Raw genomic sequence first — 26,865 nt, forward strand, 5'->3', positions numbered from 1 at the left:
AGAGTACTCAAGGAGCAAAGACTTATTTACAACACATATACCAATGATTTGTGAAAGAAAATAACACACCAAAATTAGAATTCAACACATATACCAATGATTTGTGAAAGAAAATAACACACCAAAATTAGAATTCAATAATGTATTAAAAAATAAGTATCAAATACTCATGGCTGTCACAATATACAAATTCAATTGCAGTAAGGAATAAGTGACTGTGGTGAAGAAAGTGACATGTAGTGATTGGTGATAATGACAGCACACTATATACAAGACAAGTAAACTTGTGATAAAAAGAGGGGGGGAGGGTTTGTTTGGCCTTATTGTTTTTGCACATGTGCTACAGGATCCATTGATGAGTTAAACTGTGATCATGAGCGCTGTGCGGACATATGTGGCAAGTCGACATTTCGACCCTGTGAGTAGCGCAAATGTAAAATGCATCAAGACGGGTCTTCTTCAGGACTGGAGGGAGGAGTAGACAGTCAATATGCAGATGCCTCAGTAGATGAAGTCTGCAAGTATCAAGGGACTCTTATTCAGTGAAAGAAGAGAGTTGCTTTTAGATAACAACTAGTATAATTCCTCTCAGTTAGTCAGGAATATACGGTCAGGTCTCCACCAGCCGGTTGGAGCCTCAATTGTTTCTTCACTTGACTTCCACCAGCCGGTTGGAGTCTTGTGAATTAGCCATTCAAGTTATTTACGTGATCTGGAAAAGGCGCGTCCGGCCGGCAGCTGCTACATCCAGAGAGAGAACTCTTGTAAATAAGTCTTTGCTCCTTGAGTACTCTAAGCAATTGAAAATCCCGACAGAACCAATTGTTTTACTTAATACTTATACCCAGGTTCTGAGGGACACCGGGTCGCCCCATTATTTTTACTATAGCAGACTCATTAGAGCCATAGACAGAAACATGTTGACAATGGTAATAGTGGTGATAGGGTGATAGCTCCCCTAATCCCCACAATCCAGATTTTAATACTAAGTAATACACCCTACAATTAAATGCAACTTGGGGTATTAGATTGATTTTTTAAATTCACTATTTACGCGTGCCCCCACTAAAATAATTAGATGTGCCTCCCTGTCTTCAGGTGTAGGCCCATTCTCTACCAAGCCGGGTTTTTAGAGAGTGAGGGCTGCCTATGATGAAGCATGACACCTGATTGGAGTATTAGGACACCCCTTCACAATTTTTCAATTGCCCAGCACTCCTACTAAGTAGTGCTATTAATGACATGGCAACATAACGTAATTGACCAGAACTTTAGGGTAGCTATAACTGTGTGTGTATAGTATATTAGAGGCCCGCTCACCCTAGAGACCCTGTGGCCTCTAGTTCCCTCCCCTGGATATTTTTTTGGGGTATGTGGTGATATTGCAACCCTATATGTACATATTCTTCTGGTCGCATTCCCAAAACTATCTGGCTCTGTAGGTGGGGTCATGAAGATCACCAGCCATTAGAGGGTATCTGCAATTCCACAGCTAGTGTGAATCTGACTACACCTCCAGTTCCTGCCTAATTCTGAGTTCTTTAACATCTGGACTCCTGCCTAAGGTCAATACACTTTTGACCTGAGGCAGGTCCAGCCAGCCAAGAACATGCTGAAGTGATGCATGATCTGACTGAGCTGACCACACTAAAGTCATGCACTCCCACATCTGGAGGAGCAGACAACCTGAATGGCAGTACCTGACAAGCAAGGGATTTTGAGTATGAACCCTCTTGCCTACCCAGTATTTTCATGTTTATCCCTGCATTCAAAGAGCAGCATCAGTGTAGCTATAAATAATGGAAGATCCAGTAATGGAATACATGTTAGGTTAGTTGCCATTCTTCCAATTCTAGTCTGGGAGTAAGTCTGGTCATAATCTGGAAGCAGTCTTGCTGCCGATCAGTGTGGAGAAGAAGACCTGCCTGTTGTTTTTAGCTAATGCACTGCAACTACAAGGAGTGGCAAGCATCCAGCTGAGAGCAAGGCTCAGTGTTACTAGATGGACCTGGGTGGAACCACCCAATGCACTGCGCCTGCCAAGGTTAGTCCTAGCCCGCTGGCCATGAAAGAAGATCTCCAGCATTGCTTGGTCAACACTTCAACCAATGCCAAAGGGAGCATGCTTCAGCCTTGGAAATACCCATGACATAGGACACCTGTGTCGTAATCTCTAGCTGCCCCAAGGTCTTAGATATTCTCAGCTTTCCCACCTGAACCAAAGGCCTAGTTGGGGCAGCTATAGTAGATCGCTGATACCAGAACCGTAGGATTTTCCATTCTGGACCAAGCAGTTTTGAAAATATAATTTTAGCCCCCACATAAACTAAACAGATCAAGTCAACTTACTCGGCGGCTTTGTATTGGCATCATCAGTGGCCATAGTGGATTCATCTGCCACTGGGAAACTGTGACCAAACAGATTCAAACCCCCTGAAACAGACAAACACCCTTAGGAACCCCCAGAGTGAATTGACAGCCTGGCCAGTTACTGTCCACAACTAGAAGCACCATAGCTACTAGACTGTGGGCTCCAGTATCTGTTCTCCAGCATCAGTGACAGGAGACAAAATACCCAAAAGAGATTGTTGTCCTTCCAAGTTGGGATGGCAATTCATTCGTTGGGCAGTGTGTCCACAGGTACTCTGGCCAATACATCGGAGGTTTAGTAACCGCTGCAACAAAATAATCCTGAGCGCATACTGAAACCTCATTAAAAAACCCATCAAAATCATATGACTGCAAATGAACCCCGGAAAAACATGTTTTAGCCACTAAAGTGATGGTCTGAGAACTTTGCATCTCCTACTGTATTTCAGTCCCCAAAATGTTGGAAAGTGATTCTAAGTTGTGGCTTCTATTACACCTTGGAGTGTCACAAGGTGGTCGCAAACATCTACAATAGACTGACATAGGCCGTAATGTCAAATGGTAACAGTTACTATCGCACTCAATGGGTCAGAGTTATGTTAATGGTGTGGTCAATATCGCTCTAGGAAGGTGCTAGAGACTTCAGGTTTACATTTTGTTTCCTATCTACCAGTGTATATAATGGTTCTTAAACTTTTTGCCTTTTGATAATAAAGAACCGGCTAAATTGCCCCTTCCAAGTCTAATTACAAAGATGTAAATGCCAAACAGAGATCAGAAGACAGTACGGATTAATTGGACCCATGTGTCAATGAGATGTAAATTATCTAAAAAGATATTTATTGCTTAGCTCATGTGCACAGCCTTAGCCACAAAGGGTCACAGTTGTGCAGTAATCATAAATATTGTCACACAGACTTGAAATACGAATGAAATCCCAGTCTGTGGTCCAGGTCAGAAAGCCCTTGACAGAAAGCTTTGATTGATAGGTGTAGACTAACCTACCACTTCCAGTAATTACTAATAGTCAGGTATCTAGCAATGCTAGCCCTGGCAGGATTATGATCCGCAAAGGAGACTTGCTCATGCCACTAGGTACATTAATATTAATGCTCGTTTGGGACAGTATCTAACTAAAATCCTAATTTGTGTGCAGCCATACAGAGCCAGCATTTTTGTATCTCACTATAAGAGGCTTCCCCTATTATATTTATGTTTTACTATGCTGAACATCCGCAATTCAAGATGGATAAAAAGTTGGTGCACCAAGGGGCATCCTCTCCCATGCACTCACCTTCAGCCTTCGCCCACTTCAGAATGGATTCCACTTCATTGCCCTTGGTGGTATTGCACAGGCCCCGGACAGCAGCAGCATTCACCCCCACCGTACCTTCATTAGCTTTCACTCCACAGAGATAGGCAGTAGCCGTACCTGCACTGTCAGGCACCTGAGCATTAGTGTTGTATGTCTAAAAAAAAAAAAACAGAGTTATAAGCACAGTTTTCAGATGCACAACACTGCCTCACATTAAGAAGACATGTATGGGTCTGAGCTACAAACCGACGAGTACCAGACATCTGGTCACATCAGAGCAACAAAGTCAAAGATGCTACAACTCTTTTTAAATTAATTACAACACATAAAGAAATCACTTACCAACACATGCAGGATATTGGACCCATTGGTAGATGTCCACCTGAAGATAATAATTCTGCCTGAAAGTGTGAGCAAATGCCCAAGTAACAGATACACATGTATTGGTCAAATGGAACCTATTGCACCCAATTCAAGAGGATTCCATTCGCCGGGTGAACGCGTTTTGAGACTATACTGGAATGGGACCTTGAGTCAAGGAATGCACCTGATAAATGGTTGACCTGATCAATGTATTTGTAGTAACAGGGGGAGTACAGAAACTTGTCAAAGGCACAAATGATTGTTAAGTTTCCTGAAAGAACTGAGCCTTCTTTAGTAAAAAAAATACTACTCTATTTACCCTTAGCTTCCGAGATGTAGTTTGTCATGGTCCTCAAGCTGTCAGTGATGACTAGGGAGCATCTGTGGTAGTGATGTAATTTACTACTAATGTTCTGCAATTCAAGTTACAACTGCATTAAATTCAGCCGCGGCCCGTGGAGGGAGTTCCAGTGGGGCAGGGAGGCGGGGAGGGGGAGGGGCAGGGTGGAGGGACCTAAAAACTGGCATATGGATAATTGCAGGTAAGTACACAATTTAATTAATAAAACGAATTTCGTAGCGCGCACTGCATCGCAAAATGATGCAGTGCGCGCTACGAAATTCGTTTTATTAATTAAATTGTGTACTTACCTGCAATTATCCATATGCCAGTTTTTAGGTCCCTCCTGCCCTGCCCCTCCCCGCCCTGCCTCCCTGCCCCACCGTAACTCCCTCCACAGGCCGCGGCTGATTAAATTGAATAACTAAGTTACTCTCTTTGTACGCTTGACTCTCCAAGGGTAGTAACGTCAGGCAGTCGAGGCTTACTCAAGGAGGGGGCAGTAGGTTTGGAATTCAGATACTGTATGGCACAGTTATGAAAAGTATTGTCCACTGAGAGGTAAAACCTTTAACAAGAATAGATTTTTCTTACACATGGGAAGCGTAGGACAGTTCTCTGAACGTCTCTTTACCTATTGCACGCATTGCACATGTATCAACACCTGTAACACAGCTAGGGTCTTCCAGAATGCGAATCAAGTTCCTGGCCCAAGAGGTATCTTGCATAATAAGACTATTTTCTCTCCTGGGAGGCAGTAAATGGCAGGAGGATTCTGAGATTCAGCTAACATCAGCTAACACTACAGATTGTATATAAAAGACTTTACAATAGAGGTTTGTGTCACAAAGGTTCTGTCCAATTAGCTGTGAAAGGACTCTGCCACAGAAGAGGGGTTGTGGAAGTAATTACTTTCCCAGCCAGCCACACTGCTTCCGACTTACATATCTTGTGATGACAGGTATATGCCTGCAAACATAAGGCCACTTGACAGTGCCTTATATAATTCAGCAACCTTGATTAAGCAAATGGCTATACATTTCTCTGCCACAGACTATGTAATATACTATTAGCTATAACTGACAGAAAAATGTGTGACGCTGTGATGAATCAATATATCATTTGTAGGAAAGGAGTCCATGTGTTGGACAGAATATTAACTTTCAGGTTTATATAGGTCAGTGGCAGTCACCTAGAAACATTTGTTAGCAGGGGTACATCTTTCAATATAATATTAACCAATGTGGGTCAGGTCCCTCCACCATGAGACTGTCTTAGGACAGCTTGTACTTTAAGTGGATTATTAACTTCTGAAGTTAGGGAGATCTGACGCCCTTCACTGCAAAGTTGATCATTATGAGCAAAGTTTGGACAGTCCGTGCTTGGGATAAAATACTACCCCTCCGGCTAGGATACAAGGGTCTATAAATGAGTTATGGACATGAAGTAATAACTATTTAAAGTTGAAGATATATTCCGGTTCTAAAGATTCAGAGTGGATGACACTGATCCTGCTGACAGCACCCTTTCTAAAGGATGCTTGAGCTGATGAGGCAGAAGGCACCACGGCAAGGACCAGGCAGGTTAGGGGAGCTGTAGTTCTTCAAAGTGCTGGAGTGGGGCTACAGTCCTTGGACGTGGCGCAGCAGCCTATGCCTTCACAGTTAGTACATCTTTACACAAGTTGGACCAGGTTTTTACCACTTTTGGGGAGGTGCATATTTTGCTTGGCAGCCCTGTCCTGCTCCCAACATGCAGAGCAGGGTAATAAAACAAGGACATGGTGAGGTAAGTGTCCTTTATTCAGCACAGTGCCCAACTGATCGGGCACACTCTCGACAATCGACTCTCATCAACAAAGGCTCACACAGTATGAGCATTGTTTGGATACAACAGAATAGTGAGGAAGGAAGACACAACACACCTATCCCTTTGTTATGGAAACAAAAGGCAAGCAATACAGGCCAAGAAAGGGAACACCAAATAATAAAATCATACACAATGTAATATGCAAAATTAAGATGATCCAGAATAAAACATTTGGAAGGAAAGCAATCACTGTGTTTGAGAACTTTAGCACCTACTAAGTTTATAAAAGGAGTTTCAATCTGCCATAAAAGTTCCCCTTTGCTGGTAAATCCTGAGAGGGACACAACTAGATACCTACTTTCATCAAATAACTCTCACCTGACCAATAAGTTACTTTACACTTGACAACCAGCATGATATTCCAAACATGTCTCATCTCGAGTCATCACACTGTGAGAACTGAACTTCACAGTTTAATCAGGTTGCCAAACTAGCAAAGCCTTTGGTGACCCAACCAGGCTTAAGAAGTCTCAATCAGTCCCCTTCCTTGAAATCTGAGACCACAACCTGCTTTCCTCATGCCTTTGCTTGATCTTCTCTTGTTTGAAAGCCATCTCGTCACACTCACATCTTTCAACTCTTTTGGAACCAATCTCCTTCTTAAACCACTGTGGGTTCAACATAGTTACGCGTTCACTGCCTTTGAGCCAGTGGAAGGGGTTCTCATCAGTGAGGGTATGTGGGTGACACAATATAGCCATATCCTATTGCTAACATACTTCCCAGTCATGTGTCTTATTCTGCTGACTGCATCGGATACAGCAGGACCTTGTGATTCCTCCATACTCTTTTACCAATTACACACAATCACACAATCCTTATACACCACTCCACCCCACAAATTACCTATTTCAGTGATCAAATCTAACACAAACACTGTAGTAACCTGTATTGTAATTATCGTATTACTTTCTCCCTAGCTGCTCAGGCTGTATGAATGTGCTGCATGGCATGCTGGTGTGGTGATGATAAATGGAATGTTTGGGTGCCTGGGAACCTAGTGTGACAGTTGGATTATGGGCTGAGCAGCAGGCAGACTGCTCTTCGTGGGGCTGCTTCACATGAACTCTACAACTTTTATCTACAACTTAAAAAATCTACCTAAAGTACATCTCGGGTACTGGACTTCATTACTACAAACATCCACAACTCTTGCCTATCCCCTCTTAACACCAAATACTTTTCTCCAAAACACATCACCACCTCTGTACTATTCAAATACACCCACCAGCAGTACTACACATACAAATCTTTCACAGAAAACCACTACATCGATATCTCCTCTCACTTCTCCACAAAACCAAAAACACACACATCTCAATATATTATGTTCCTTACACATATATGTCCTTACTATGTATTCATGTATCTATATTTTACTTTAGTCCTATTGTACACAAAAAAATTACCGTCTCGAAATCTTTACTCTGTCCTACCATCACCCAACACCTCTATCAATGTATCCTATATCTTCACTCTCTCTCAGCCTAAGCCCTTCCTAGACTCCTCCCTTCTCTATACCTTCTGGCTCACCCTAAACATCAATTTACCACTAGGGTCTCCCAAACAACCCTACTAAATTCTCCCTCATGTTATCTCTCATCGGATTCATCCAAAACCTCATCCCAAACCTCATTTTTCTACTCTGATTCTCTTTCTCCCTAACGCCTTCCTACAGGCTCTTCCCTCCTCCATCTCTCCTTTACTCATCCCAGATCTCAACTTACTACTACGATCTCCCAATTAACACTTCTGGTTTTCTTCCCTCTTCTATCCCTCCATTACTCTATTAAATCCAAGTAGCAGACTCACATGTCCTCCATTCATATTAACTTGTACCTCCCTATACTAATACTATACTCATATTTCCTAATACTAATTTACCACTAATGTTTTTGGGTTCCGGAGTGGCGTGCTGCTCACTGAAAAGCACTCGGACGCCTCGTCAGGGGTAGTATACGCTATATAGATACAATTACAATCACCAACACTATGCAGTCCTTGAGAATTTCTACCAAATTTCCTTTGAAATCTGTAATCACAATCTGCTTTCCTTGGTAATGCCATTCTTGAGATTTTCTTATTTAATTGCCACTTTAGAAGCTATCTGTCCACAGTCACATTGTGTAACTCTTTTCGGACCAATCTCCTCCTTGTTCACATTAGTGACAGGTTCTATGCCCTTGAGCAATCAGAAGTTTATTCACCTCAGTGAGAGTATTCGGGGTGACACAATATAACTTAATCTTACAGTGAACATGCTCTTTCCATCCATGTACATTAGTGCGTGACCAAGCGGTGCAATCTTTCTTAAGAACACAATTGAACCTCTCTACGAAATCATTTCACTGATTACAAAATATCGAAGGCAACCCCTTCCCAGCGTCGCCCTGGCCAAGAAGCATGAGTGAGAGGAGTCGGTCCGGCTTTAAGCATTCTATCACTATTACCGCACTACACGCATTCTCTCTTCCACCTTCTGCCATTTTATCCAGAAGTCACACAAAAACCAACCTGCCTGGTACATAAATTGAAGTAAGATATCACATAAATAATTTCAAAGCTCAGTAAGTTGCCATTAGATCCAGACCTGGACACCAAAAGTGCTCTCTCAATCTTCTTTTCATGGAAGGCATGGATGGGTGCCCATTCATGAGCAACACTCAGTATTGTATTGCAAATGGCTATAGAAGGCACATATTTACCTACTTTGAATAGTAAAATTTCTTCCACCTTCAGGTCAATGGCCCTATTCCAGTATGATAATGTCTCTGGAGCACTATCCATGCACTCTGTCCAGCCTTTCACTACCCATTCCAATGCACAAATATTCAAATCATCATTCTTTTTCAACTCCTTCAATTGTTTATCAGAAATAAATTTCACAACAGGAGAAATGACTTCTCCAAAAGGAGCCATAACTTCCATATCTTAGTTGATCTTATTCATAATGTCACGACCGGTAACATCTTCATGTAAGGTTAACCTTAACATGTGGCCCCCCTTGCAAGTGTGGTGAGATCATTTGGGTTGGAGGTGTTGTCATATGCGGAGGACACCCAAATAATGGTCTCTATTACACATACGGTAAAGGACTGTGCCCTCAATTTCAGGAACTGTATGGAGGCTGTTTCCCAATGGATGGTGGAAAATTTCCTGAAGTTGAATGGAGAGAAGACCGAGGTCCTGAACTTTGGGAAGGATCAGGAAATCTGGTCCAGTGAGTGGTGGCCGTCCGTGCTCGGGGACTGCCCTTGTCCGGCCTCCCATGGGAAAAACTTGGGGGTGATAGTGGATACGGCCCTCTCCCTAGATCTTCAGGTAAACAGGACTGTCTCCACCTGTTTCGGCATTATTAGGACCCTTAGGAAGATCTCCCACTATCTTTCCCCTGGTGCACGTAAGCAGGCCACTATGGCATTAGTGTCTTCTAGATTGGACTATTGCAATGCCCTTTACATGGGCATTAACCGGAGCCTCATCCACCAGCTCCAAATGGCACAGAACGCGGCAGCAAGGCTGGTGCTGAATCTTCCTAGACATAATTCAGCCAAGGTCGCGCTTAGGAGCCTGCACTGGCTTCCGATGGACCACAGGATCACTTTCAAAATCCTGTGTTTGACCATGAAGCCTTTTATGATGCTGGCTCTGAAGACATCAAGTCGCTTGTCCAGCATTATGCCCCCAGTAGACCCCTTTGATCTTTACATAAAAACCTTCTTGTTGTTCCTAGGTTTCAGAAGGTCAAATGGAGTGGCAGAGCCTTCTCCACGGCCGCGCCCAAACTGTGGCACTCTCTCCCTCTTAAGATATCCGGCCAAGCCTCTCTTTTGTTATTTCGCAAGGGAAGCCCTGAAAACTAAACCGAGGGATCTGTCACTCGTAAGAGACCTTAGAGCAAGGTGTAAAACCACGCTATGTACCCGATCTGAGGCTCTAGTGATAGACCACTGGGAATCCCTCGTTCGCTCCGCGGCCCTGAAAGATATCACTGGATTCTGGAGAGAGGTCAAGTCCCTAAGATCTTTTGGTTCCAACATCAAAGCTATTAACTGTAATATAACAGGAGATGTGTGGGCAGAGCACTTTTCTAAAATCTACGCTGTACCAGGGCCTCTTACAGATACTGCTCTTTTCGTTGGGCCCGCTAGATCTTTGAGCATCGCACTATCCGAGGTTGAGGATGCTATAGATGAAAGTGCGGGCAATAAAGCTCCCGGCCCCGACGGCCTTTCAATAGATCAAATTAAATCTGAAATTAATTTTTGGGCCCTTTATTATGCAATTTGTTTAATAATTTATTCGACAATTCAATCCCAGAATCCTGGTCAAACAGTGTTATTGTACCAATATTTAAAAAAGGCGACAGACTAGACCCTGGCTGTTACCGCCCGATATCACTAATTGACAACACATTGAAGGTTCTCGGGAGGGTAATTTTTAACAGGATAAGGAGCTGGGCTGAGGATAATAATGTCCTACACCATTGCCAGCTCGGCTTCAGAAGCAATGTGGGCACTGTTGAACAATGCTTGAATTTGAACCTATTAATGGCAAAGTACACTATTGTAAAAAAATCCCCATTGTACCTTGGTTTTATGGATTTAAGTTCAGCTTTTGATTTTGTTAATCGTTCTAGTTTGTGGTCACTTTTGCTTAGTTATGGTCTTGATGATTCTTTGGTCTATTTTCTTTCTTATTTGCATAGGGACCTAAAGGCCAGAGTGCGTATTAACACTGAGGGAGTAGTCTCGAATGACATTTTAATTGGCAGGGGTGTCAGACAGGGCTGCGTACTCGCCCCCCTGCTTTTTATTTTGTATATTAATGGGCTGAGCAGCAACTTGTGTGCAATAACTAATGATGTTCCAATTATAAATGGCAACCCCATCCCCGCTTTGTTGTACGCGGACGACGCGGTGCTAATGGGCCGCATACCCAATGCCCTGCGTATTTTAATTTCTGGTTTTGTTGTTTTTATGTCAGATTTGGGCCTTACCACCAATTTAAAAAAATCTTTTATTATGAATTGTGGGCCCAAAAAATATAACATAACCTCAATTAAATCTGGTGACAATATCCTAAAATGCACAAGCACTTTTCCATACCTAGGATTGCTATTCTCTAATACGGGTTCCTGGCAACCTCATGTTGCCTATGGGAGAAACAAAATTGGTAAATCCATCAACTCGATTCTCTCCCTACGGCAACCTAAACAGGCTGACGTTATCACTTCACTGTTAAAGATTTACCGTACTCAATGCCAACCTACGGGAACTTACGGCGCAGAAGTGTGGGGATACTCTAATTGTGTGCCCATTCAGACTGAGGAAAATAGATTTTGCAGAAAAGTTTTGGGGGGAGCCTTCTGTGCTCCAACATTCATTTGCCATAATGAGCTTAAGCTATTGTACATTGAGGACTTCATTCGATCCAGGCCCGCTCTTTTTTGGCTAAAAATTTGGCTAAATCCGGCGGCCCACTTAACTCGCAGCATAATATCAGACTGCCTACAAAGCGAAAGGTCCCACCATGTACCATGGTTGAAAGCAGTTGAGAAAAGTCTGTCCAGTGTGGGGCAGGGCCTTTTGTATAGCTCCCCAAACACCATTGTCCATTCACATAAGAACATAGTTAAAAGGGCACTTTACGTATTATATGGGGAGGAGCGGATAAGATTAGAACACCCCAAACCTTCTGTTATTAAATACATTTCCTATGCTGAGCCCGTTAACGGCTCTTTAGTTTCACCTCAGAGATATCTGCTCACTACACTAGGAAGATGGAACAGGAGCTTTCTGTTCCGATTTTGGGATGGAAGCATTGTAAATCTACTAAGCTTTCCCCTTGGTTATAATAAACATCTGGAACAGTTGGATTGTCCTTGTTCCGTGGGCAGCAAACAAAGTTTGACACACTATTTTTTCTTCTGTGGTTTTTATAAACTTTATACTTCCCAATACCTGATGCCGTATTGCCGCAGACATGATTTCAGGGATTTTACTCAGGCAATGAAAACTTTTCAGATGATGATCTCGGATGAAGAGATATTTATCGTGAGCTGCTTTCTTAAAGCTAGTGTCCGTTCACGGGCAACTATGGAATTTGCCTGATGAATATTAGCGTATTGCTTTTTTGCACATTTGCTTTTTGTACATCTGAGTATTGAATATTATTGTATAGATATGTAGATATTCTGACACTTGTTTAACAGCATAATGCACCTGTTCTTTATATTAAATTATTTTTATTGTACTTTTTAAACTTAACCTGTGTATACTTTTATGGATGTTTTAATTCCGAATAAAGATCATTTGACTTGACTTGACTATTTCGCAAGGTCTTTTTTCCTGATACCTTTGCTTAAGCTCTATTTTTCCTGTGTCCGGTTGCCCCGCACCAGTGCCTTGATGCCCTTGGGCTAAGTCTGCGCTTTACAAGACTACATTCATTCATTCATTCATTAACAGACAATCTGCAGTCACTCTGAATTTTCCTGGTACATACTCTACAAGAAAACAATACACCTGCAATGTGGAAGTTACTTCACAATCTGGGCATTGGTTTTCCAACATCCTCCTGGGGACTGGATGCCTCTAGGAGATTTGAAGGTCAGTACGCAGAAAATAACGATTGCCCTAAATATAATCATAGAAGTGCTCAACAGCCCACACACAGCCTACCAGTTCCCTCTAAATCACAGCATAGCTCTGCTCTGTGGCATTCAATGTTTCAGAGGCAAACGGCACTTTCCATTCCGGTTTCCCATCTCTCTGAGAGAAAACTGTTTCTAGCCCATATAAACTGGTGTCCACTGTTATCACATCTTCTTTGCCCACAAAGAAATGTTTGCAAGTTGGCGCATAAATGATGCCTGACTTAATTTTTTCAAGAGCCTATCTTTGTGCAAGGAAAATAAGCATATTTCCTTATAAATAGTCTCATAGGTTCCATTGTTTCTACAAAGCTAATTACAGATCTACTGTGGTGGTCATATAATCCAGAAAAAGACAGCATGTTCCTGGTTGTCAGCAGGTGATGCTTTCTGAATAGCTTCAACAATCAGGCCTTTGGCTATTCTTCCTCTAGTCTCTATGTCCCAAATATTCAACTTTTTCTGCAACAGCTTGCACTTTTCACTCCTGATGGCGAAACACTTCTCTTTCAGATATTTTAACACCTCCTGCATGTGCTCCCTCTGTTCCTTCTCTGGCTCAGAAAAACAAGATATCATCTTGGAAGCACTTCATATACATGTCAACGTCTCCAACAATGAGAAACATGGCCTTTGATATACTGAAGCCATGCCAAAAAGCATCCTCCGAAACTGGTATGGACCAAATGGAGTGAGGAAAGCAGTAAGATGTTTTGATTCTGGAGTCAGTAAGGCTTGGTGATACGCAGAGTGTTTAAATCAAGGGTGGAGAACCACTCACCACTTCCAAACTAAAAACGAATTCATTCATGTTAGGCTGAGGAGGATTATGCACATTTAATGCTCTGAGGTCTACACATATTTTCAATTAGAAGTCTGATTTTCTGACTAAAACTTTCAACCCCACTCCTTGCCGTCTACAGAACTTCTATGGAATCTTTGCTTCACAATTAGATTTTTTGTGAGAACCCCTTTAATAATAACCCAAGAATTTCAGAGAATATGGACCACCTCTGTCCCTGCCAAAACGAAACAGTTAATTACATGTAGGAGCACTTTTGGCAGCTTGAAGAATATTCAGGATTCATAATCTATACATTTTCCTGTCATCTGGCTGTTCGGGCAAGAATTGCCTCTACTTGTCTTTTTTTGTTTTTGACCTTAACGAGTAATTGAACATTTGGTGTTAGGTCCCTCCTCGGATAATGTCAGACATATGCACCAGAAGCTCCTCGGCCTGGACCCCAATTTCAGATTTCTTTTTAGGTTTCGCCTGCAAAATGCTTGGCTGTGCTTGTGAAATCTATTGTTTTTAATATAAACTTAAAAGAGGCATACATCCCACCCTTCTCTTTCCTGTTTTTTCATTGGCTTCTGTGCTTGCCACCTACTTTTCCTTTTTCTCTTGGCTATAGCATATTTTCTTCCTTTTACCAATGCTTGTTCCTCATCTGCTTCTCTTATCAGTTTCCCATAGCCGAAATACTGTTAATATTCACTTTGGTGGCACAATTGTTTTCATAAGAACTTGATTCTTTCTGCTTTTTCATCTTGCAGCAGATCTATATAGCACAATTTATCACCTGGAGAGATTAAGTGATTTGCTCAGAATCACAGGATGTTGTGCAGCCGAGACTCGAACCGATATTCCCAGCTCTCGAGTCAGTAGTGCTGGCCACAGTGCCACATCCTCTCCACTCCTGTGATACTTGTCAGGGAGCTCTTTCCTTCATTCAGGCGTTGATTGATAAAAACAGCTTATTGTTATTCATCACATAGGTGAAATCAATGCATTACCAATATGGTTTCCCTTTGGAGGCCCTCATGTAGTTTTGGGTTCCTCTTCTGTGCGTTGATGTACCCTCCCTCCACTCCATTTGCAAATTCATGTGCTTTTCTGCAGAAGCAGACAGATTGCATGTGAATCCAGAAAATTCTTCAAGCTGCAGAACTAATGCCACTGATAAGTAACAAAGTCATTTTGTAACATGAATCTTTTATGATTTCACATACTGTGCATTAACTCAGTAGGGGTATTCCTCACTCTAACTGGTTGGGTTGAAAAAAGTTTGTATTTGCAAAGAGGTGTCTAGAAGTACCTTTTGTCCCTCATGTGTCATTGTAGTGTTTAGGAAATATCTGCACAGAAGTTTAAAAGTGAAAGGGGTGGGTTTCAAATATCTACCACAAACACTATTGAGGGAGTGAGGCAGGCAAGCATGACTCTCTCTTTGGGGTTCCAGAGGCATGCAGAGAAAATGTTAAAAAACTGGGCTAAACGGGCTACCTTACAGCACAAATGTCACAAAATTTGGATGAAAATACAGAGGTTCCTAATGAAATATATATTAACCCTTTAACTGCGGCGGAAATTCTGCCGCGGTGCATGCGAAATAAAAGGTGGGCATGGTTCGGATGGGTCCTGGCCGTCGTCCGCATACGCCCACCGTGACGTCGGACGGCGTGTGCGGACGACGGCCGTCCGAACCACTCCCACCTTGACGTCGGACGGCCGGGCTCATCCGACACATCCAAGGGGTTAATGAAATACATGAATGAAATATGTTCGTGGTGTGCCAGGTTAGATTACCCTTCACAGTGATATTGTGGTTTCACCCTCCCCAAAAACACTTTGAAAAATTATGGAAGATACTACTTCGCAAGTATGTATGATCCATTCTAACCAGTGTGCACCATTTTCCTGTGCCTTATTCTCCTCATGTAATCACTGCACTCCTGTATGCGCCCATTTCCTTCCTGTAGCCCTCACTTTCTCATGTACTCCATTTTCTCCTTGCAATCACTGCACTTTCCTGTCTGCAACATTCTCCTACTGTAATCAATTATTTCTGGAGTGTACGGTCCTCCAGTGTGCACAATGCAGTTTTTTAAACACCATACTCTTTTGATACACCTTTATAACCCCATGTCTGATATGCCTGTGCCGTCTCCCTGCTACATAGTGTGCTTTACCCTGCTCCACTGTGAACACTACCTACCCCCCTCCTTCTCGAGACCCTGTTCAGGGAATGACTGGTGGAGTTAATTAGGGACATCTGCACTGCATCAGTAAGGATGTCGATTTCTGGTCATGGTGTCTATGTGTCTGGATTTCTGTTGGTATGTGTGCCTGGGTGAACGAATTTTTGTGTCCTCATAAAGATGTGTTCATGTATAGGATGTGCTGCCTTGTAGGCATGCACAAACCACTTCTATTGGCTTGATACATTGTGGTTTCAAACAGTTTCTGAATTCTTCACCCTTGGCTCTTGGTCTGGTCACTTTTTGGAGCTTGGCAGTCACCTCACCATACTTCTCCTCCTCTCACCCCCCCCCCACATGCCCTGTGGAGTTGGGTGTGCGCACACCTGTGAAAGTTACATTGATTTACACGCATGGCAACCCAAGGGAGAAAGAACACTGTGGGGATTGTTCTTGTGGTAGGAAATGTACATTTACCACCAAACAGCCTACATTGCAATCTGCCATAATGCTGTTCAGCATTCATTCAATATCCAAGAATACCTGCCATAGGTGTGGAGTCAAGGACCTTTAACCAGACATTAGGCTAAGACACCTACAATTCTGGTGGACATGACCTTAAGTATGTCTTTTATTACCCTGTGGTTCTACTCTACCTTGTTTCTATACCAACTGGGCAGACCAGCCAACTATTAGATTCATCTTTATATGAAAACATTTGGTTGTATCATCTGTACACTCTTTTTAAACAGCGGTCGTGATTTAATGGACAAACACATGCATTTACTGTGTTGCTTGACCATAGAAATGACACGAATGTTCAGGTTAGGGTCAGTGTCATAATGCCCTTATTCCAAAAGTTAATGAGGGTCCTTAAACTTTCCCTTGGGAGCACTGCCTCAATAGTATACAAGTGTCCTGGAGAAATAGGACTAGTGGGCAACACTATTTTGCACCAGCTATAAGCTGAGAAGGGACACTGGCAAAAAAGGAGCAAGCACCATTTGCACCCGAGTCATAATGTAAGCACAACTGCTAAAACCAGTGAAAATTGCTTTTGCACCTATTTGAGACCCAACTGGGTCTACGTTACCCAGACCAATCAGTATGCTGACAGTGACCTCATCTGGAATGAAAGCACGGTGACCTGATGCTACTGGGGAATCACTCCAGGAATTTGACATTTCAACTCATGTGAGAATGAGGGTTCGTGTAGGGAATAAAACATATTTAAATCTGAGTTTCAATGGTCAGCAGGTCACATGTTTAAGTTCCGACAAAACCAGTATATCAGTTCTACCGCTGCCAAGAAATAGAATATCATATAAATAGAAAATAATAAAACTTTACAGCATTTTGTACCGGCAAATGTGTGTTATTAAGCGGTATATAAAAAATTGTCACTTTTACTTCTCTTTTCAAATGAATCAATCCTACCCCTTGAAATCTGTTGCTGCTCAACGGTAGACATTGCCAGTCTAAAGTAGATCCAGCAAATCAATTCACGTCTGATTTACACCGAGGTTATCCCTAATGTAAATTAAACCTAACTGTATCTTAACCAAGGAGGATGAGCTACAACTTAGCACAAGTGCCTGTTCTACATACAGCAATAGGGTAATATCTATATCCCCGTTTCACTTCGCTTTTTACTTTTATCCACTGGGGTCACCTGAATAAAGTTTTTTTACCTACCAGGAGATAGTTTTAATCACACTTTTCTCTTAGCACTCTGCCCCTCACTTTGTTCACCTAGGAACTAGTACTATACATGCAGTAGGATACCCCTACTCCTTTCCTACGTAGCCCACACTGGGTACCTTGCGGTCCCAGTGTGCGGAGGGGACCCTATGATGAAGCATGTCACCCAAGGGTGAGTGCTGGTTCTCGTCCGAACACTAGTAGTGATCCTCTTTTTCTATGTATTCCTTTACCACCGTACATAGTGTGAGTTTATATATTTTGATTGGAGTAGTACAATTGAAGTTGGGTGCAAAATATTCCTTTTAGACCCACCCCGTGTGAGATAAATAAAAAAAAATGTTAAAACTACATACAGCAATGTCGTTACATAAATACTCATTTGGCTCCCTGTCCACTCCAATAATCTATGTTTTACTATAGGGCACATGCCCACTTTGACTGTCACGACGCTCCCTGGTATAGGCACACAGAGTCCGGGGACTACCCTGCAAAAGTTGGTCATACTGGCATTAGTTTCTCGTTAGGGTCACGGTAGTCGTACTACCAATCCTCCAGCTTGTATTAGCGCCAACACTTAGAGATAGCACTCACGTGCACTGCACAGACGCATACATAGTCTGTTGCCCAAGACATACCACTCTGCCATCATGCTTATATCTGTGTCACTGGTGGTGACCGCACTTCTGGTCTTGGAACTTAAGGATATGATGGGGCATGCAGTGTTCATTTGCAATCTAGTTTCTGGAACAAAGGATTGCAAACTTACTCAAACAACCAATGCAAATTGACGATTCCATCATAAGAAAGAATATTAACAAAGGACAAGCAATATCAATCCAACAAGACTCTTGTGAACACTTCCAATAGGACGTTTCCTTCTCAATTCTATATACTTCAGCATGAAGTGGAGAGGCATTGTTGCAGCTCTTCTTGTTTGCTCCACTGAGCCATTAGATGCTATGCTGCTTATTTTTCAGCCATTCCTTTTGATTGTATGCTGTAACTTAGTTACAGCACTGGTGCCGGGTTCTTTTGACTTGCGAGTATGATTTACTTTTCTAGTGTTATACCTTCAGTCCTAAGGTTCAAGCTTCAGCTCATCTACTTCAGGCTAGTGGTTTCCAGCCTAAAGATCCTACTGTAACTCTGCCTATCTAGGCCAGGGCATATAACCAAGAACAAAATAGAAAGAAAAATGGATTTGTGCTCAGAATGTTTTTATGCCTCTGAGTATGACATTTAGATGTTTTAGCATTTTTTTCCTGGGGATGTGTATATGTAACTGGATCAAACGGGATTTAAAGATTCTGGAAGCAAATCGACTGTCACATGCCCAACCCTTGACGTTGATCTTATGGATTGGATGCTACAGTTCAGAAAGGATTAGATTAGTAAATGAACCTTTGATATTTATGAAACCGGCACGAAGCACTCTCCATAGTCACTAAATCAACCAGCTCATCGCGAGGGTTCCACTTACTCATCATCATATCACACATAAGTGGCCTTAGAATTGCCAGCATTTCAATTTATTTGATGCCATGTTCAGCTCCTCACATGGCTGGTGGAGTAACATGCAGAGGAGACTTAGAGGCAGCTTATAGCACCAAAAGAACCGTTAGAGCACCCCAAAGGTTCTGCTACGCTCCATAAAGTGCACCTGGCCAGTCATGCTCAGTTTTATAGCCAAAGACACACAAATGATGGACGGAATGCAGAAAAAATCAAAACATTCACCCCCAGTCAAGAGAGCTGGGTTAAATCCATTGTTGTTTTGCCCACCATGCCACCCCAGTTTAAACCCAGCCATTTGCAAATCAGTCTTGACCCTGTGCCTCATGGGAACAGTCCAGCCCGAACTGCCAAGCCAGGTCCTCCATGGACTGGAAACAAGCATCCAAGGACCGGTTTCTTAGTTCTGTAGCCTTCAATGGTGGAAATTGTAGCACATTCAGCGTAGTACCTATTAAACCTTCTCGGGACTGCAGCTGTGTTTACTAGCAACGGTTTGTTTCTCTGCAGGTGGTCAGTCCGAGCTCCCGTTTCCATAAAGCTGATGGTAAGATAATCAAAACATCCACCTGTTCTAGTTTTATGACTTTGTTCTTGTTTGGTTAGTACTTGCTTAAGACCAAGACTTTTATCTTGGGGTCATTAAGTTTGAGACTGGTTTGCCCACTATGTATCTCTAAAGACTTCAACAGTGTAGGTGGGTCTCAGTCCATGTCAACAGTTCTGCATCATCTGCATCAAGCAGAACTACATTCCAGGATATCAGCAAGAACAGGAACATTTACTGGAGGTGCGGTTCAATGTCAAATATCTGATACACTCTGGGCCTGATTAACAAGGGTAAACTTACACTTTTGTGCAAGTTTACTATTTTTTGGTATTCGCAAATTACAAGTTTAATTTTACTAATCGTAATTTTACGACTGAAGTTCTTTGCCTCAACTGCAGACTCCCCAGAGTCGTAAAATTACTAATAGTAAATTTAAACTTGCCCAACTCAAATTCTCACTGAAGGTTTCTATGTCAGCTCACCCAAAGGGATATTTAGTGCTTTGAGGTCTCGCAAGGGGTATGGGAAGTGCTATATAAATTCACTACAGTAAAGTACAAAATTGTGTGGAATGACACTAATGTTGTTGCTCTTGTGACACTTCCCATCTTTAATCAAAGTACGTTCCATCATGGTTTAAGGCCTCATTATTAAATAATGTTTAAACTCCAGACAGACTAGGAATACATTTTTGCAAGGTTCCCCTAAATGCATTAAAATACACACTTTCCACACAAAAATGTATGTGCTGAGGTAAGTCCATAAGGATGATGAAGTACTTTATTCCCGCCCTACCGAGGGTCCTAGACCCTCCAAATTTAGACTTAGTCACCAGCCCTGCAGATAACTCTAAACATTGACAGGAACAGGGAAGTCCCTGCCAATGTATTATGGGTTTGACTGTACCATCTGCCAGACGTTTAACATATTTTTGCTTGTTCAAAAACAAAATCACAAAGCAGGAGTTTGTTTCTGAAAAACAAAAACTAATGACCCCTCACACGATGGAAGTTTTATCACATGATGTGAAAGTCATTTAAACGTTTTTATTGCCCCTTATACCATCACCTTTTGTCACTGCGGTAAGAGTAAAAACTGGCCATTTGACTGTCCACTTTAAATTGGGTGGATAGTTGAATGGCCAAACTTTTGAGTGCCCTTACTCTGTCGGGCCGTTGGATGAGTATGTTAGCAAGGAGTATGTTAGCATAGGAGATGGAGTAATCTCTGTCGCCGTCCTACTTTGGTCCTCCCGTCTGTAAATCAGGTGGATACACTTCAGTTTGGCAGAGTGGGTACTCCTTCACCATTACAACAGAGTACCCTCTCTGCTAAACTCTAAATCAGCCCTATTTTGCCTGTTACAAACAGTAATAACTTCACCAACACGCAATGAATATCTATGTTCAGTCCTATAGCTACGTAATAACATTTATTTTTGAAACTAGTTCAAAATTCATCCAAGACTTATTGACCCTCATCACATGTTGTACGATAAATTCTGATACGTGCGGTATCTCCTATTACCACATGTATCAAAATCACAAGTTATGCGATTAAATCCGCATTCCCCAAATAAGTATCGTGAGCTCAAGCTGGTTGATATTTATAGAGGTAAAATTCCAAGATGTGATGATTTTGATGCAATAGATAGACAAATTAGCATATTAGTCCACAGTTTTTCATGAAACATGTGTAATTGGCGATAATTAGCACACTGATAAAATCGTAACACGTTAGTGTCTGGTTTTATCAGATGCAATAACTATCGCACCAAAAACTGCGTCACTGGGTATCTTGCAATGAGGACCACTGTGTAGTAATGGCAGCGATTATTGTAAAAGTAGTTGCTACCAATTCGATCATAAATACGACACCTAATTTATTATGCAAAAATCCATATGAAACGAAAATATTTTTGTTTTACTGGAATATCTTAAAAGGTTCCATTCACTTGTTTAAAACATTTAACACGTTTTTCCTTATTTGAACCTCTACTCTACTGACTAGCATCACTAATTTCTGATTTTTCAAATATGCTTCATGGACACTACGCTGCTATAGTAGGACCAGTAATTACCACCCCAATTAGCATTGTTATGGCACTAATCAGCTCAGCATAAGGTCTGTGCTAATAACCATTGTATGCAGAACTGTGTCAGTATTATGTAAGTAATCACACAATCAGTTATTATACAGAAAATCAACACCAATCAAATTGGTTTCAATTTATTTTGCATCCAGAATCGGAGGGGGGGTTGATAACCAAAACCTTTTAAGAGTGAGAAATGTCAACACTACAGAAAGGAGTGGGGTCTTGTGATCCCCATTCTAAAGAAAGCTCCAAGTGACTCGAGGGTGCAGAGTCATTTGAAGACAATCATAAAATTAGCTGCACTCTCTGAGAAGAAAAAGTTGAGGTATTTCAATGACATCATCATCCTCTCCACATGCATCAGTTCCTGGTGGCATATTCCTTTGAGGTTTCTGTCCTTCCCATGGGCTTGAAAGAGAATTACAAACATAGGGATGGCCTACTGTAAGTAATCAATGAGGTTCTAAGTGCAGGCCTGATCGTCTTCTGCATCAATAAGGTGGACTTTGAAGAGTTGTGGAATACATTTCCCATAGTCCATTGTACAATTCCCATGGTTCTGCTACATTTTCAGTACTTTGACTAACAGGTAACAGAGAGACAAGCTTGAACCTTTTCTCTCTAGACCTTTACTTATGTCTAGTGTGGTTCCAGAAGGTTACCCAAAGACTGTTCTTCTAACTGCAGATTCAAAATGCTATTTGCCTTCCCAATGTGTACTTTTCTTGGAAAATAACTTGATTTATCAGTGCAAGTCAACAAATTGATTTGCCTCTGGTACAGCGTAATTCTGACCCCACCTTTACACATTGCAAATGCATAACCTGAAAGTGCACGTAGCACGTTCACTATGTGACCAAACGACAATTAAATGAAATGCTGCACTCGTCATCTTCATTGGAGTGCCTTCACTGTAGGGTTAGATAATGCACACAAAACACTGTGTGGCTGAACTCATTAAATGAGACTTACTGCTTCAATGATTGAATAGAAATCATCCTCACATATTTAGAATGTGTTTACTCTAGAAACGATAATAGATTTATGTAATATGTGCACTAATGTTACACTTATATTTCATTTAAAATGTAGTTCTTAGCCATACTTACACAAGCTTATTAAAATGTACTGACAAGTTATATTCATTTGTGTTTAAAAGTGCACATGCAGAATAAATGAGCACCATAGTTTTTACATTTTAAACTTGCCCTTACTAGGCATCTTGTCATTCTGCTTAAATACTGTTTTCCATTTCTGCTAACATGACTATTCCCTTGCTTAATTGAGGAGTCCTATTCAGCAATGTTTCAACATGGCTTGGTTTAGCAAGAACAATGTTGTTCCCATGTTTAGTGTAGGATACTTTGCAAATGTTTCAGTTTAAAACGTGAAAATGGAAACAGACAACGGAACCACTGATGATGCGAACAGAGGGGTGTTATCTGAATAGCTTTAGTGTGAATAACTGGAGTCTACACTGTCTGATACTAGAGCACTTTTCCTTGGATTTTGAGAGGTTTATCTCTACGCTTATTCCCTTGGATTCTTGCTGAGTGTGGCTTAGGCTAAACACTCATGTTCCCCTGACCCAAGAAGACTCTTAACCGAGCTTCTGAAATGCTGACACCTTCCTGTGCTTCCCCATATTTGTTTGATTTTTCTACATTTCCCTGAATTTTGAGATTCTTTGGACTAATGAATCATTCTCTTAGTTTGGACTTTAACTTAGACGATTCTAGATTTACTCATGTATAGAAGAAAGGACCGGAAACTCTTCTCTGAGCACCAAATACTAATGCTGATCTTTAGTATTGCTATGACTGAGCTTCGTCTGTGCTTAATACTGTTATGCCTAAACTTCTTTAGGAGTTTGGGTTTTCCAGTTGTTATTCTGTATCTTTACAGCATGGTGCTAAGTTCTGTGTACCTTAACTTGTTTGGTAATTTGTAACAAACCTTAACTCTAGTCACTGATTCCAAGTCCTTATTGTATAGCCACATTTTTGACACTGTAAATTGAAATTGATTGATGTAATGTTAACTCTCCTCTTAGTCGAGAAACAAGCTCTGTCGAAGGAAGAATGGTAAGAGGCTTTACCCAAAATGCTGCATCACCTCGTTAGAATTACTCACACACACTTTTTCACATAAATACATCTTTTTAAGGGGGAGTGGAAAAAGGTGTCTGTAACATTCATGCCAAGGGCAGTGTCAAAATGTTACTGAAGACCATGCACATTGAAAAAGGGAAGAAGTGCTCCACACGCTGCCAGGCAGCATGTTCCAAGGCACTGCACTTGGAATGGCTGAGCGTCTGTCACTCAGACCACTCTATCATCTGTGCGCTTGAGGTCAGCTTGTTCTGCGAGTTGCCTGGAAAGCCATCCACTAAAAGCAGCAGCAGGACTCTGGAATTCATCGTGGAACAGAGTATGTCATACTTGGGCCTCTTTTTAATTTACCAAACAAACACAATCATTTCTGGAAAGGGGTGTGCACAAGGCTTTTAATCAGCCCTTCCTTAGATGGCAGTCAGAGAATAGGATCCTGTTAAAGGTTCCCGGTTTAAGATGAATTAGAACTTTGTCATGTGATGTCACTTCTTGTTAGAGTAGTAATCACATGAGGAAGATGCATTGTAGCACATTAGTTGCCTTATATTTTTTATCACGTTCTTCGTCCCCTTGATACTATTTTTTTCCCACAATTTTTGTACTAGCAGTTTGGTCTTCTGGGATTCTATACTTGGAATTCTTGATTGGTTCTGTACTCCTTTCTGATGTCAAGGAGAGTTTGGTGTCTTGCAGATTTCTTCAGTTTTAATCTTCATCTACATTCAAGAGCTAGAAGCCTTCCAATGCAGCATTTTCACCTTTGTGGTCTTTCTGCTTCCAGGGACACGTGTAAGGCAACAATTGAGCCCTGTCACATATACTATTCTCAGCATGGTGGCGCCGCGGCTACTGGGAAAACTCACAAGAAATATGCTCAATGCCTTGTTATTTAAATCTCCTCAGCTCGAAAATGCCTTTGTGAATGTATGAAAAGAAATCTAATACATAAAAAATAGATTTCAATAATGTAGCAGTAAAAAACATTTATATCTATCGAAAAGAGAAAAAGAAACACTTTAAAAAGTAGAATTTTCACCACCACATTTGTGAATTGTACAAAGACATATAATAATTATTTCCCTAACTATTACTGCTTCCTTAAATGTATACCTAACTTTTTGTCTCTTACAAAATGTTGTCTCTGCCATCTTAGATAGGGATTCTCATGAACACTAACATCTTGTCTTGTGCAAATCGACTGTTGCATCTTCTTCTGACACCATCATTTTCACCTGCCATTACTTTATTTCCAACACAATCCTTAACCAAACTTAACGCTAAACCGTTGTTAGACCTGACATCCTTGGTGTAGTATTCCCCCAAACATTTTGCTTTCACCCGTCCTGTTTGGCTGTATTCGTTTTTACTTGCTTTAAGACTCTGTGCTCTTTACCACTGCTAACCAGTGCTAAAGTGCTTGTGCCCTCTCCCTAAAACATGGTAATATAGCCTGCACCTCATTGGCACTTTTAATTTACTGCAAAGTCCCTAGTATAGGTTATGTTATGTTTTGTGGATTTGTGCAGTACACAATTCACCCAGGAGGGTATCCTGGACCGGCCTAGGTGGAGAGCCAGGTCTTAAGTCCCTTGCGAAATTCAAGAACTGAGGTGGAGGCCCTGATGTGCAGGAGAAGGTCAATCGAGGCTTTAGTAGAGAGGTAGAAGGTGCACCTGCTGAATATGGTTCTGTGTATATTGTGTGTGGGGGAGTTTGAAAATAGGAGCCCAGCTGAGGTGTCTGCTAGCTTTTTGGAAGGTTATGCAGTTGTTGAGGTATGTGGGCTAATGTTGTGTCAGGCTTCGAATGTGTGCGTGAGGAGTTTGAAGAGTGCTTGTTTGTGGACTGGGAGCCAGTGGAGCTCTCCGAGGTGCGGGTGATTTGAGTGTAGGGTAGGAGGTTGAGGGTGAACGTTGCCACTGGGTTCAGTATGGTCAGGAGTCTTCTGGTCATTTGAACGTTGATTCCAGCATAGAGTGCGTTGCCATAGTCCAGGTTGCTGGGGATGAAGGATTTAGTGACGGTTCTGTGAGTGTTGGTAGAGAGTCATTTAAAGATCTTCTTGAGCATCTTAGGTGTGTGGCACCACATGTACCTAGATCCTGGAAATTAAATGCAACTGGTGGGCCTGCAGCACTCATTGTGCCACATACTAATGTAGCACTTAAAACATGTTTTACGAAAAGCCATTGCAGACTGAAGTGCAGTTTTAAGCTGCCATTTTGACCTGGCAAAATAAACCTTTTGCCAGGCCTACGCCTTCCTTGTCAGTACTTATAAGACACTTCTAAGCAAGGTGATTGTTATTTTAAAAGTAAGCCATATGGGTTACAGTTTTATATGTTCTGGTAGTAAAAAACTTCCAAAGTCGTATATCACTACCATAAGGTTTATAACTCCTTTTGGCCAACACTGCATTAACTTATTATATTTAAATAAGTACTAACTTTAGATTGGGCACAGATAGAAATATGTTGTTTAGATTCAAATGAATTGCAATTTAAAATCCTCTTTTATGGTAAAGTTGGATTTAAGTCACAATTTTGAAAATGCCTCTTTTAAAAGGTTGATATTTTCTTATCCCAACCATTCACGCCTCCTTCCAGTGTCCTGGGTCACATGACTGTGAATGGATAGGATGATGGGGTTTGTGTATTGCTCCCAGACAGTGGCACACAGGGAAGTAAGGGCCATATGTACTGATGGAGCGCAATGGTACTCTGTTATTTGTAGGGGTACATCATAATCACGGACAGCCCACACCCAAATATATTCCTTTGTTCTGTTAACATTTGTTCATTATAAGTGTTCAGTAATAACATGTGACAGTGTAAGGGGTAGGAAAAGTGTTGTGCCATGTAAAAGAGACAACGTAGCATTCATGTTCTAATGTTGTAATCTATAGTATTTGATGTCATTTGTCTAACAAAATTGTGTATACGTGATGTTTATGATTTAAACGTACACTATATTAAATTTACACCTAGAAGTGACTA

General features: G+C 41.5%; 1 protein-coding gene across 3 annotated transcripts in view; it reads right to left on the reverse strand.

Moving 5' to 3' along the window:
• The window catches only part of LOC144754586 (alkaline phosphatase, tissue-nonspecific isozyme-like), a 323,201-nt gene that overhangs the window by 146,114 nt on the left and 150,222 nt on the right, over positions 1-26,865 (reverse strand). For all 3 annotated transcript variants that reach the window (XM_078642556.1, XM_078642554.1, XM_078642555.1), the window contains exon 5: positions 3,665-3,839. In XM_078642556.1, the coding sequence (XP_078498682.1) occupies positions 3,665-3,839 (175 nt within the window). The remainder of the gene's footprint in view (positions 1-3,664; positions 3,840-26,865) is intronic.

The sequence above is a fragment of the Lissotriton helveticus genome, chromosome 5_1 (assembly GCF_964261635.1).
Source record: "Lissotriton helveticus chromosome 5_1, aLisHel1.1, whole genome shotgun sequence".
NCBI lineage: Eukaryota > Metazoa > Chordata > Amphibia > Caudata > Salamandridae > Lissotriton > Lissotriton helveticus.